Here is a 13,726-nt window from a genome sequence, read left to right as displayed (position 1 = left end):
AAGAAGAAGAAGAAGAAGAAGAAGAAGAAGAAGAAGAAGTCATCGTCCTAGAGAAAAGCAAATCACAGAACAATTTCTATAGCATGATCCCATTTTTATTTAAAAAAAAATACATGTAGATTTGTGTGGCTAGGAATAGAAAACAGGAAGACCACTAGTTATTAATAGTGGTTACCTCTAGGGAGTTGCTATAATAAGAATTACTTTTTTTTTTTTTTGGTTCCAGGGATTGAATTTAGGGACACTCAACCACTTAGTCACATCCCCAGCGCCCCCCCCCCTTTTTTTTTTTTTTTTTTGTATTTTATTTAGAGATAGGATCTCACTGAGTTGCTTAGAGCCTCACTGTTGCAGAGGCTGGTTTAGAACTCATGATCCTCCTGCCTCAGCCTCCTGATGACTGGGATTACAATGTGCACCACCACGCCTGGCAGGAATTAAATTTTCTTTGAAAGGATAACAATTAACAAGGGGAAAAAAACACATCCAAGAACTTTGATCTATAGAAATGAACAACTAGATTGAACCTGAATTCCTTAAAGGAAATAATTTGGTTTTGTTTATTCTTTTGAAGTGCTGGGGAATAAACCCAGGCCTCATATGTGGTAGGCAAGTACTCAACCAGTGAACTATACTTCCATTATAGGGAAGTACCTTTTCCACAGGTCTGTATAAATATTCTAGCACCTAGTGAGGCATGGTGGCACACACCTGTAATTCCAGCTACTAGGAAATCTGAAGCAGGAGGAGGATGGCAAGTTCAAGGCCAGCTTCTGAAATTTAGCTAGACCCTGTCTCAAAATAAAATTTTTTAAATAATATTTTTTAGTTGTTGATGTACCAATACCTTTCTGTTACTTTTATTTATCTTTATGCAGTGCTGAGGATCAAACTCAGTGCCTCACACGTGCCAGGCCAAGTGCTGAGCCATAATCCCAGCCTCTCAAAATAAATTTTTTTTTAACATTAAAAATTTTTTTTTTTTTTAGGTGTAGATGGACACAACACAATGCCTTTATTTGTATGTGGTGCTGAGGATCGAACCTGGGTCCTGCCCGTGCTAGGTGAGTGCTCTAACACTCTCTCTCTCTCTCTCCATTTTTTAGGTGTCTGTAGACTAGTGGAATTCATTGTAATGGACTCAATTCATTTTGTGTAGACTTTTTTTTTTTTTTTTAATTCTAGGGATTGAACCCAGGGATTCTCTGCCACTGAACCACATCCTCAGTTCTTTTTAGTTTGATACAGAGTCTCCTAAGGCTAGCCTCTGTTGAGAGCCATCCATGGGCTATGTGTGGACTACATTGGCATCTCAGCCTAGTGAATATAAACAGCTGGTGTTTGGGAACTTCCATTGGCAGTCCCACAGGGTGAGATCACCCAAATACATGTGAATTTCTATTCTGCTCTGCCTGATTCCACACAGCACGGGAGATGGGGTGATAACCTATCTGCTATAACCATCCAGGCACACAGCCTTCAGAGATGGGTGTGACCTGCCAAGATGCCAATCTACCTGCTGACTGCAAGACACCATGAAGTAAGACTCCACCCTTGCAACCTTATCTCTGCCTTTGATGTATCTCCTTGAATAAACCATTTTCTAATTGTCCAACTCCAGCTTCTGTGTGGGCTTAACATATCAGGTGCTCCATCCTTTAAAACTATTTTTTTCTGACTCTGTGTCTTTGTTCTTCACTAATTATTCTAGACTTTATTTTTTCTCTGGTGGCTTACACCCTCCGCGGGCAGGAAAAAGGACCCCTTAGCAAGGCACTGGCCACTTCACCATAGGCCTCAAACTTGAGATCCTCCTGTCTCAGCATCCCCAGTTGCTGGGATTACAGGTGTGTGCCACCACACCCAGTGTAGAGACTCTCTGAAGCAATGCTGTGTTATATAACTTAGTGCAATGAAAGAATGTTCTATATCTGTGCTATTCAATATGTGGTAGCTACTAAACCAATAGGCTTTGAACACTGGAAATGTGGCTTATTGGAACAAAAGAACTGCATTTTAAATTCTATTTTAGTTAAATTTAAACCAATACATAGAGTTAAAACTGACTTAACTATTAAGAATAGAATAAACAGTGCTAGAGAGAATGAAATACAAAACTGAAGAGCTAAGATGGCAATTGGGCAAAAGCTAATGCTCCCATTGAGAATCTTGGAAGGAACCATTCTAGATAATGAGGTAGCCTCTACCTCCCTCCTTCTGACACACAGATCATGTTAATAACTATTTACTGGTCTTCCCCATGTTGTGCTGTACACTTACTGTATATTCCCTAAGAGCATGAACACATTTTTTCTTTTATTTCTATTTGCATTTATTTTATGCTTTATGTATTCCCATAAGTTTTCAATTTCTTCTAGGATCTTTTTCTTTTATGCAACCTCATCCTCTGGTTTAGGAATAATTTGTTTCTTTTCAGTAACGTTCATGTCAATGAGAGGGGAAGTTAATCCAACCATGAACTCTGTAAGAGGCTGAGGCAGGAGGATCCCAAGTTTGAGGTCAGTGTCAGCAACTTAGTGAGACTTTGTCTCAAAAAACAATATAATATAAAAAGAGCTGGGCATGGTGGCACATGCCTGTACTCCAGCAGCTGGGAGGCTGAGACAGGAGGATTACAAGTTCAAAGCCAGCCTCAGCAATGGCGAGGCTCTAAGGAACTCAGTAAGACCCTGTCTCTAAATAAAATATAAAATAGGGCTGAGGATGTGGCTCAGTGGTCAAGTGCCCCTGAATTCAATCCCCAGTACCAAAACAAAACAAAAAACTGCTGAGGAGGACCCAAGAGCAGCTTCAGGACATTTTTTGCCTTTGGGTCCCAGAGTCTTGCTTGCTGTCACTGACTATTGAAAGCTTTGCATGGATTGTATATCACAAGGGATTCTGAACTTCAAGACATATAACAGCCAAGGCGATGTGGGCTGCTCAGCAGCACATCTTGGGTGTCTTGTTCACCTGGATGCAGCATCTATCTATCTTATTCACATTATATACAGAGCCTAATGTAAACCTAGCAAATAGTTGTCACTCAAATATCTGAATGAGTTTTATTGAGCCTCTGATTCCTGCCCTCAGTAGCCTAGAGCTACTGAGTTTCAGAGGGTCTCAGTGATAAGGAGAGTTGACTGGCTCATGGAATAAAGACAAGGTTTTTCATGAAGTTGAGCAAATACTCAGATCCATGAGGATCCTGAATCACCTGGAATGTTTAATGCCTTGCAGTTCAGAATCCCTTGTGATATACAAGCCATGATTAGGTTTCAATTGTTAGTGACGGTGAGCCATATTTTAGGACCTGAGAGCCAAATGTCCCAAAACTGCTTTCTTGGATTTTTTTTTTTTTTTTAAACTGGGAATTGAACACAGTTTGTTCTACCAGTAAGCTATATCCCCAGTCCTTTTTATTTTTTATTTTTGAACCTAGGCTGGCCTTGAATTTGTGATCTTTTGCTTCAGGCTTGTAATCAAGTCACTGTGATTACAGGTGTGCATGACCACACCTGGCTTCTTTTTTTTTGGTACCAGGAACTGAATCCAGGGGTGCTTAACCACTGAGCCACATCCCTAACCCTTTTTATATATATTTATTAGGTCTTGCTAAGTTACTTAGAGCCTTTATTGATGAGGCTCGCTTTGAACTTGCAATTCTCCTGCCTCAACCTCCCAAGCCACTGGGATTATAGGCATGTGCCACCACGCCTGGTCTCTCCTCTCTTCTTTATCTCAGGAATATACCTTTATCTCTTGAATGAAGAAAATAATATATTCTCTCATATTGCTCCTCTAACTGGAATTCTTCTCCTATGTCTCTATTATGCAAATTCAACTCACTGTTAAATGCCTCTTCCTCTGAGAAATCTGTGCTGTTAACAGACAGAATTATCTCTTATCTCTATTGGTTCCCTTTGTACACTTCATCATACATGTTCAACTAGGGCATGGACCAGGCATTCACCTCTGTATTACAGCATTAAAAAGGTTTGGCATATAATGGGTAGTTAACAACCAGTATGGATTAATGTTAAGAATATAAACACAGTTGTTTTTCCCTACCCACATTATCACTGCTCAATAAAAGTTTGTCAAAGGCTATGGAAGTATTAATGACACTGTGTCATTCACCCCATGATGCCTGAAAACAAAAATCATGGTTCTCCTTATGTGTACAAAACAAACAAAACAACAAAAGCTTGAAATTCCAACTACTCAGGAAATTGAGGCAGGAGGACTGCAAATTCAAGGTCAGCCTCAGCAATTTGGTGAGACCCTTTCTCAAATAAAATAAAAAGGGCTAGAGATGTAGCTCAGTGGTAGAGAACCCCTGGGTTCAATCCCCAGTACCATCAAAACAAAACAAAACAAACAAAAAACCCAACAACATGTACATGTACAGCATAAGGAACAGAAAAGAGAAAACTTCTGTTTGGACAGAAGAATCAAAAGGTTATCCAGACAAGCCAGATATGGTGGCACATACCTGTAATTCCAGAGGCTCAGGAAGCTAAGGCAGGAGGATTGAAGATTCAAAGCCAGCCTCAGCAACTTAGTGAGGCTGTAAGCAACCTAGTAAGACACTGTCTCAAAATTAAAAATAAAAAATAAAAAGAGGTGGGGATGTGGCTTCATGGTTAAGTACCATTGGGTCCAATCCCTGGTAAAATAAATAAGTAAGTAAGTAAATATATAAATAAAGCAAGTAAGTAAGTAAGTATTGTCCAGTCAGAAATTTAGGGTAAGAAACAAGCATTAAGAATGTCCTGCTGGGGATATAGCTCAGTTGGTAGAGTGCTTGCCTTGCATGCACAAAGCCCTGGGTTCAATTCCCCAGCACCACACACACACACAAAAAGTTGAGAAAATCATTCAGGGTTGGGGTTGTAGCTCAGTGGAAGAGCACTTGCCTAGCATGTGTGAGGCACTGGGTTTGATTCTCAGCACCACATACAAATAAATAAAATAAAGGTCCATCAACAACTAAAAAAAAAAAAAAAAAAATGCCATGGCTGGGCGCGGTGACACATGCCTGTAATCCCAGCGGTTTGGAAGGCAGAGACAAGAGAATCACAAGTTAAAGCCAGCCTCAGCAAAGGCAAGGCGCTAAGCAACTCAGTGAGACCCTGTTTCTAAATAAAATACAAAAATAGGGTTGGGGATGTGGCTCAGGTCGAGTGCCCCTGAGTTCAATCCCCAGTACCAAAAAAAAAAAAAAGGTCTTTGGATGTGGGTATAGCTCAGTGTTAGTAATGTGCTTAGCATGCATGAGACCCTGGGTTTAATCTAACATGCACACTCACAGAATATAGAAAAGGGCATTTATGAGAAGCCCACAACTAACATTATACACAATAGTGAAAGACTAAAAACTTTCCCCTAAGATCAGAAAAAAAACAATGATGCCTACTTTTACCCTACCACCTCTACTAAAAAATGTACTGGAAGTTGTATTCAGAGCAACTAGGCAAGAAAAAGAAATAAAAAGGTATCCAAATGGGAAAGAAAGAAATATCTCTATTCACAGATGACATTATTTTACACACACACACACACACACACATATACACACATATACACATACACACAATGGAATATTATTCCACCATAAAAAAAGGAATGGAGTTCTAATATATGCTACAAATTAATCTTGAAAATATTATGCTGAAGCAAAAGACAGACACAAAAGGCTACATATTATATGATGCCATTTATATGAAATGTCCCCAACAGACAAACCATAAATGCAGACAGATTAATAGTTACTATTCCTAGTAACCAGAGGGTAGAGGTAAAGGAATAGGAATGACTGCTTAATAAGGTACAGGTTTCCTTTTCGAGGTGAGGAAAATGTTTTGGAAGAAGTGATGGATGTATATCATCATGGATATACTAAATGCCACTAATGTACACCTTTTTTAAAAATATTTATTTTTTAGTTGTAGGTACACACAATATCTTTATTTCATTTTTATATGGTGCTGAGGTTTGAACCCAGTGCCTCATGTGTGCGAGCACTCTACCACTGAGCCACAACCTCAGCCCGCTAATGTACATCTTAAAGCAGTTAATTTTATGTGAAGTTTATCGATTTAAAAAAAAAAAAAAGCAGCAGCAATAGAAAATCAGTTACATAAGGTGTTAGAAAAAAGGATATATTTACAAACCAAAAAGCTCCCAGATTCTAGCTGGGGAGAAGGAAGGAGGTAGCATGTATGAACATGTCCCTTACAGCCCAAACTCAATCCTATGGAAACCCTGAGTACCAGCTCATAGGGTCAGCCCCTGCCCCATGGCTCATCCCTGTTCCACCCCAAGAAGCAATCCCTCCATTGGTTACTGCCTTCAGTTTTCTTGCCAGTCATCCTGAGCCCAGGGAGGCAAAGGTGAAACATACTCAAAGTCCGGTCCTTTATAGCGGAGGGCATGCAGGAACATCACAAGGTCTTGGGGTAAGGGATCCTGTCGCACCAGCCGGCATTCTGCACAGAGTGGGTCTGTCTCTTGATTCATAACATCTGTTTCAGCTGCCTTTCCTTGTGCCAAGTCCACTGTGTCCATATCCTGAGGGACTCCTTCAACTATTCCATCCGTCTTCTGGGGAGCTGTGGCCAACTCTTCTAGGCCGTCCTTGGCCAACTCTGAGGAGGGGGCTGTAGAGTCTGTGAGTCCTGGGGGCATGTCACCATCACAGAGACCTAGTACATCCAGGCTCTGTTTGGCTTCGTGCTCTGCCACCAGGTCCCGGAGCAGTTCCTCATCTGTCTTGGGAATACGGCCACCCCTTCCTCGAGAGGGGCCCCAGGCCACTGAATTGTAGATGGGGTCATTGAGAATGGGGTGACCCAGGAATTGAAGATGGACTCGGATCTGGTGGGTACGGCCTGTAAGTGGCCGGCATCGTACCACACTGGAGCGGCCATTGTAGCTCAGCCTCTGGAACACAGTCTCACAGGGCTTGCCCTGGGGATCTACACGGCACACCCCTACCTTGTAAGATACCACTAAGATGGGTTCTTTGCAGGTCACCTCCTCGGCAGGGAACTCCCCTTCCACACGGCACACATACTCTTTTTCTAGCTAGGAAGAGGAGGGAAGAAGGAGAAAGTCAGCATAAAGTCTATAAACTTAAGGAGTCTAAACCATCTGTGGAGTGATAGGAATACACCAGTGTCAGAAAGAGGATTCAAAACCCAGCTCTACCACTTACCAATTTCATGATCCTGGGTATATTATTTTAATCTCTTTCAGTCCCAATAACTCATCTAGAAAATGTGAGATTAAAAAAAAAAAACTTATTCCTCACCAGGCATGGTGGCACACGCCTATAAACCCAGTGGCTCAGGAGGCTGAGGCAGGAGGATCACGAGTTCAAAGCCAGCCTCAGTAAATTAGTGAGGCCATAAACAACTCAGTGAGACCCTGTCTCTAGATAAAATACAAAAATGGGCTGGGGATGTGGCTCAGTGGTTAAGCACCCCTGAGTTCAATCCCCAGTACCAAAAAAACAAAACAAAAAACCAAACATATTCCTCACAGGGCTGTCATAAGCATGCACTTAAAATGATCCAGATCCAGATGCAGAATTCCAACTCTGCATCCAAAAGTATAATCATTAGCAGTAAACTTCTACACAAACCTCTTCCATCTTCAACCAGAGCTTTCCCACCAAACAGGCTTTCTCCAACATCTTTCTTTTCTTTGTTCTTTCTTTCTTTTTTTTGGGGTGTGTGTGTTGGGGATCAAACCCAGAGCCTGAGGTAAGGTGGTCAAGCCCATGCAATGGGTGTAGGTCTTTCAGTTGGTGCTCCTTGCCCAGGATGAATATGTCTGTGTTGTATTGGAAGCAGCCAAGGGATGGACAGGAATGGAGAAAGACAAATGCTTTACTGCTGAGCTAAATCCCTAGCCCTTCTAAAATCTTAAAAACCTTCCCTCGTCTCTCAGCACTCTAAAACTTCAAAACAGCAAATTATCAAGAAAGACAGTTTATGAGTATAAGCTGGACACAGTGGTGCACACCTATATCCCAGAGACTGGGAACTTGAGGCAGGAGGATCCCAAATTTGAGGCCAGACTCAGCAACTTAGTGAGACTCTGTCTCAAATTTTTAAAAACTAAATAAAAAGGGCTAGGATGGAAAGAACTCAGTGGTATAGTACCCTGAATTCAATTGCCTTAAAAATAAAGGGAAAAAAAGGATAGTGTATGCCATCTCTAAAGATCTTTTGAAACATACAGGGTAATCTGTCTTTGACACCTTAGGTGATGACTTTCAAGTAGGAAGCTTGGCCAGATAAACAAGAAGCCCATTTCAGATATAGAATTCTGTGACACCTTGTCGACACAGAGCACTCATGAGCCCAGGAAGTGACCTACAGGAGAGAAAGGCCTGGTTTACCTGCCGGTCCCGAACCTGCTCATGAATTCTTTCAGAGACAACTGCTGTCTTAGCAAACATGAGCACTCCTGAGGTAAGGCGGTCAAGCCGATGCAATGGGTGTAGCTCCTTCAGTTGGTGCTCCTTGCCCAGGATGAAGATGACTGTGTTGTGTCGGAAGCGGCCACAGGGATGGACAGGAATGGAGGAAGGCTTGTCTACAACTACCACATCTTCATTTTCAGCTAGCAGGCGAACAGGCTCTGCGGTAACTGGTGGCTCATGCCTGTGCACCGTGTTCCGCAAGAAATCATTATCCTGTCAAAAACACAGGTAACCTGTCAGCTTGGAACCATATGTCTGTAATCAGTCAACATCACACCTCATTCTCCTTTTTTCCTTATTGACACAGAAGGATCACAGTATATGCTTAAGCAGAAAACGAAAAGTGTATAGTATTATCTCATTTTGTAAAAATACATACACACAGAGATAGCAGGCATTGAAAAAGTATGAAAAAGTTAATGATATCTCTAAGAGGTGAGATTACGGATGTCTTGGTTTTGCTTATTTGTTTATTCTCTAACTTAAAGTTACATTATAAAAGCAATTTTTAAAGTGAAGTTAAAACTTTCTTGAATCATCACTTCTTGTGACCTTGAACCAACAATATCAAGTTGTTAAATCCACAGATATGGGATCTACACTTGGATTTGCCATAGGCTCTCTACAAGTTCTTGGAGAAGTCAATTTCTCTAGAACTCAGTTTCCTTATCTGTAAAATATGAGGGTTAGACCAGAACTATACTTTTCATAATTGGGACAGGAGAGGAAATCCCTAAGTTTTGAAATTGCCTTGTGTTACTAACAGAGGTGTCTGGTACCTCTTGATGTGACAAAATTTTAAAGGGGTCAAAGCACCTGTATAGACAATTCTGGTCTCTATCCCTGACATCCCACAATGTATTACATGTCAGGCTCTATGATAAATAGTTTAAACAGTAGTTATGAGAACACAAACTTTGGAAGTGGCCCTGTTGCTTTACCTTTCCTCAGTTTTCTTAAAAACAAAATGGGGTGGCAATACCTACTGCACAAAGCTGTCATTAGAATTCAATGTTATATTACGTAAAATGCTTAACTTTGTGCCCAACACCCAGGAGACATAAATGATAGCCTCTATAATCACTCTATTATGTACAGAGATCTAAGATGTAGGGTAGAAAGTGGGTAGTGCCCTTGCCACAAGACAACATACAAAAAGGAACTATGATAATTCCAACTTATGTTCCTTAGAAACAAGGAAGCCACCTTGATGGGGAGCATAAACAGGTTGAGTTCTGAAGCACAAACAGGCTGAGTTCTGAAGCACAAACAGGCTATCTACTTGGGGAGACAGGAAGCAGAGGCTAAAAAGGAGTGTTCCAAGTGAAAAGGAAAACGCTTCTGCATTACCATAATTTTACTCCCACACCTATATTCCAAGTCTGAAAAACAAAACCAAAAATCCTGATCCTTTCCTCTCCCGCCTTCTAGCCAGCCCCATCAGGACTGCACCTTGAGCACAATGCTGAGGTCCTGTACTGGCTCCTCGTTGAGATGCAGGCGGCCTGCCCGGATCGCGTTTTCATAGTAGGCGAGAGGCTGGGCTCGGAACTCGGTGCTGAAGACGTGCATCAAGCTGTGGCCCACCCAGCGGCCTTTGCAGTAGGTTCGAAAGTCAAAGTAATAGGGCCGCACCTTGCGCAGGCCGCCCTCGAAGTAGTAGCTGGTCTCTGCAAAGTGCTCATCGCTGAAGCTGACCCCAGTCCGCCGTTTCTTTGGGGGCGGCACTACGCGCTCCCGGGTTGCGCCCCGCCGCTTCTTCCGCTTGCCTGGATCTGGGGCTAGGGCCGAAGGTTCCTCTTTGTCTCCTGGAGTCTGCTCCACGATCCCCGCGGCTGGCTCCACTACTGGGCCCCCGGGCTCGGGGCGCCCTGGAAGCGGCTCAACCCTAGCGTCGCTACCAGCGTCTCCGTTTTGCTGAGTCGGAGCCCTCAGCCCGTCTGCTGCCTCAGCTCGGGTGGACAGTGTTCCCGCCATCGGACCCCTACAGCTACCCCAGGTCCAAGCTAGGCTGAGGGGCCGGAGGTCAAAGCGCCCCTGCACCACGACCCCGAGCCACCCGTGGCGGCCCAGCCACATAACCCCTCAGCCGGCGCTCCGGTGTCGCTGTCTGAAGACGTCACTCGGCATCAGCCAATCAGAGAGGCCCAGTGCCGAGGCCACGTCTGCGATTGAGTGAGTTAATTCAACAAATTGAATTAAGTTGGAAGAGTTGACCTAAGTGGCGAATTGTGAGGTTGCGAGAATGTCTTACCAAAAGCGGTCATAACTTCTCCGACGAGGGAAATCTGGCGTTATTTCATAAAGAAAATATTTGGGATTGCTCTGTATAAAAGCCGTCGCAGGAGTCGTTCGTGTACGTTGCATGTAGACGACTGCTCAAAATTCCTTGGATCTGGAGAAACGCTTGAAAGGAGCTTGATTTGAAATAAAAACAAAACAAAAAGCATCACCAAAATGAAGACTGCCAACTTCTGTGAATATACTAAAAATCATGTATACCTTAGGATGACTGAATATTATAATATGTGACATATCTCAATAAATTCCTCCCTCACAACACATACAAATGTCTTTCACACTTGTCCGTCTTTCTGACAGCATGAGAAAGACTCAGAATTTCCCACTTGCCTCCAATATGCTCCCATACTGATAAACTTGCCCATTAAAGCTGCAAGTGGTAACTCTTAAGGTTCATTACCGGGAACGCATCACCATTCTTCAGGGGAATCACGAGAGCAGGCAGATTACACAAGTTTACGGAAATGCAAATGTTTGGAAATATTACAGATCTTTTTGACTATCTTCCCTTTACTGCCTTGGTGGATGGGCAGATCTTCTGTCTACATGGTGGCCTCTCACCATCCATAGACACACTGGATCATATCAGAGCATTTGATCGTCTACAAGAAGTTCCCCATGAAGGTCCAATGTGTGACTTGCTGTGGTCAGATCCAGATGATCGTGGTAGTTGGGATATATCTCCTCAAGGAGCTGGTTACACATTTGGACAAGATATTTCTGAAACATTTAATCATGCCAATGGCCTCACGTTAGTGTCTAGAGCTCACCAGCTGGTGATGGAGGGATATAACTGGTGCCATGATCGGAATGTAGTAACAATTTTCAGTGCTCCAAACTATTGTTATCCTTGCGGTAACCAAGCTGCAATCATGGAACTTGATGATACTCTAAAATATTCTTTCTTGCATTTTGATCCAGTACCTCGTAGAGGCGAACCACATGTTACTCGTCATACCCCAGACTACTTCCTGTAATGAAATTTTAAACTTGTACAGTATTGTCATGAACCATATATTGACCTAATGGAAATGGGAAGAGCAACGGTAACTCCAAAGTGTCAAAAATAGTTAACATTCAAAAAACTTGTTTTCACATGGACCAAAAGATGTGGTATAAAAATACAAAGCCTCTTGTCATCAACAGCCGTGACCACTTTAGAATGAACCAGTTCCTTGCATGCTGAAGTAACACTGTTGGTCAAGAAACCAGTTTCTGGCATAGCGCTATTTGTAGTTACTTTTGTTTTCTCTGAGAGACTGCAGATAATAAGATGTAAACATTAACACCCCGTGAATACAATTTAACTTCCTTTTAGCTATAGCTTTACTCAGCATGACTGTAGATAAGGTTAGCAGCAAACAATCATTGGAGCTTAATGAACATTTTTAAAAATAACTACTAAGCCCCCCCCCCACTTGTGAGTTTTGAAATCGTTTTGTTTATTTTCAGGGAAACTGTTTAATTTAATTGTATGATTTGTCTGCACTCAGTTTATTCCCTACTCAAATCTCAGCCCCATGTTGTTCTTTGTTATTGTCAGAACCTGGTGAGTTGTTTTGAACAGAACTGTTTCTCTCCCTCCTGTAAGACGATGTTACTGCACAAGAGCACTGCAGTGTTTTTTATAATAAACTTGTGAACTAAGAACTGAGAAAGTAAAAAAAAAAAAAAAAAAAAAAAAAGCTGCAAGTGGATCAGAAAATGTATTGCCAGAGTTTATAAATGCCAAATGCTGAAACCAACACTGGTTAACTTCATTAGAGAGGGTTATTGAAAAGATATTGGTGCCTCACAGAATTTGCAAATGATCTGGAGAACAGGCTCAGCAAAAAGGGCCAAATCAAAGGAAGCAAAGTTCTCTGAAAATCAGCCATCTGTTGCCAAAGAAGAAACATAGTTGAGATGCTATAACTACCCTGTTGTGCCAAAGTACTCCTTGCCTCACAGCCCTTCTACTCCTTAGAAATCTCCAAATCTCCCTGCAACTTTGTGTCACTCTTACAAAGTTCAAAGTCCTGCAAGGGAGCTTTTCATCAGCCAACCCTAGGTCACAGTTCTGAGTCTTCACTTCTAGGGTGCCTAGAAAAAGAAAATTCCGACCTTTAGTTTCCAGAGTGGGATTCCTCCAAATAGGCATTCAGAGGCTATGATACCAAAAAAAGGTACAAATGTCCAGTCTAATTCAGAAAAATGAGCATTAACCTTTACTGGGCCTTTATGATACAAAATGCTAATGTTGATTTAGGGCATTCTTATCATATGCGTTAGCACTCTGAGGAGAAGTCTTTTTTGCTAAATTATTTCTGTTAAATCATCAGTCTCATCAAACTGAGGGACTGCAGATTACTCTTACTCCAGAGCAGCAGGAGGTATCCACTGCTATTAGAAATTCCTATGCTAAAAAGCCAGATTCCCAACTCCCTCCTCAAATAAGAGGTTGCATTTTCCATTGATTGTGGGTATGTTAGAACAAAACTGCTTCAAAGTGAAGTCACCATCTCTCAAGTATTAAGAAATTATTAGGGGCTGGGGTTGTGGCTCAGTGGTAATGCACTTGCCTAGCATGCATGAGGCACTGGGTTCGGTCCCCAGCACCATAAAAAATAAATAAATAAATAAATAAAAAACAACAACAACTCTCTCTCTCTCTCTCTCTCTCTCTCTCTCTCTATATATATATATATATATATATATATATATATATAAAATTATTGTGTCCATCTACAACTAAAAATAATTTTTTAAAGAAATTATTAAAAAGTCCACAATGAGGGTAGGTGCCGCCACAAAGCACTTGCATATTCAAACAGGAAACTTTATTTTTTTTTTTAAAGAGAGAGAGAGAATTTTTTAATATTTATTTTTTAGTTTTTGGCGGACACAATATCTTTGTTTGTATGTGGTGCTGAGGATCGAACCCAGGCTGCG

At 41.8% G+C, this 13,726-nt stretch overlaps 1 protein-coding gene and 1 pseudogene across 1 annotated transcript; one reads left to right on the top strand and one right to left on the bottom strand.

Moving 5' to 3' along the window:
• Positions 1-5,919: 5,919 nt before the first annotated feature.
• Positions 5,920-10,588, bottom strand: Rpusd2 (RNA pseudouridine synthase domain containing 2). Its single transcript, XM_027925822.2, has 3 exons — positions 9,947-10,588; positions 8,411-8,707; positions 5,920-7,089 (listed from the first exon to the last, which is right to left on the bottom strand). Exons 1-3 carry the CDS (start codon positions 10,571-10,573, stop codon positions 6,355-6,357), a joined length of 1,659 nt encoding a protein of 552 aa, XP_027781623.2. The 5' UTR covers positions 10,574-10,588; the 3' UTR covers positions 5,920-6,354.
• Positions 10,589-10,951: 363 nt separating this feature from the next.
• On the top strand, positions 10,952-11,881 carry LOC114084753 (serine/threonine-protein phosphatase 2A catalytic subunit alpha isoform pseudogene; annotated as a pseudogene).
• The last annotated feature ends 1,845 nt before the right edge of the window (positions 11,882-13,726 follow it).

Source organism: Marmota flaviventris, chromosome 2, assembly GCF_047511675.1.
Source record: "Marmota flaviventris isolate mMarFla1 chromosome 2, mMarFla1.hap1, whole genome shotgun sequence".
Taxonomy (NCBI): domain Eukaryota; kingdom Metazoa; phylum Chordata; class Mammalia; order Rodentia; family Sciuridae; genus Marmota; species Marmota flaviventris.
The sequence above is the reverse complement of the archived record's forward strand: the minus strand, read 5'-3'. Positions and strand labels throughout refer to the sequence as shown.

Bases quoted from the DNA above. Each gene is read 5' to 3' on its own strand.
- Rpusd2 (XM_027925822.2), bottom strand. From the start codon at position 10,573: ATGTGGCTGGGCCGCCACGGGTGGCTCGGGGTCGTGGTGCAGGGGCGC. The intron at 8,708-9,946 runs GTGCAGTCCTGA...TGTTTTTGACAG, and splicing joins ACCTCAGCATTGTGCTCAAG to GATAATGATTTCTTGCGGAA. The intron at 7,090-8,410 runs GTAAACCAGGCC...TCCTCTTCCTAG, and splicing joins AGCAGGTTCGGGACCGGCAG to CTAGAAAAAGAGTATGTGTG.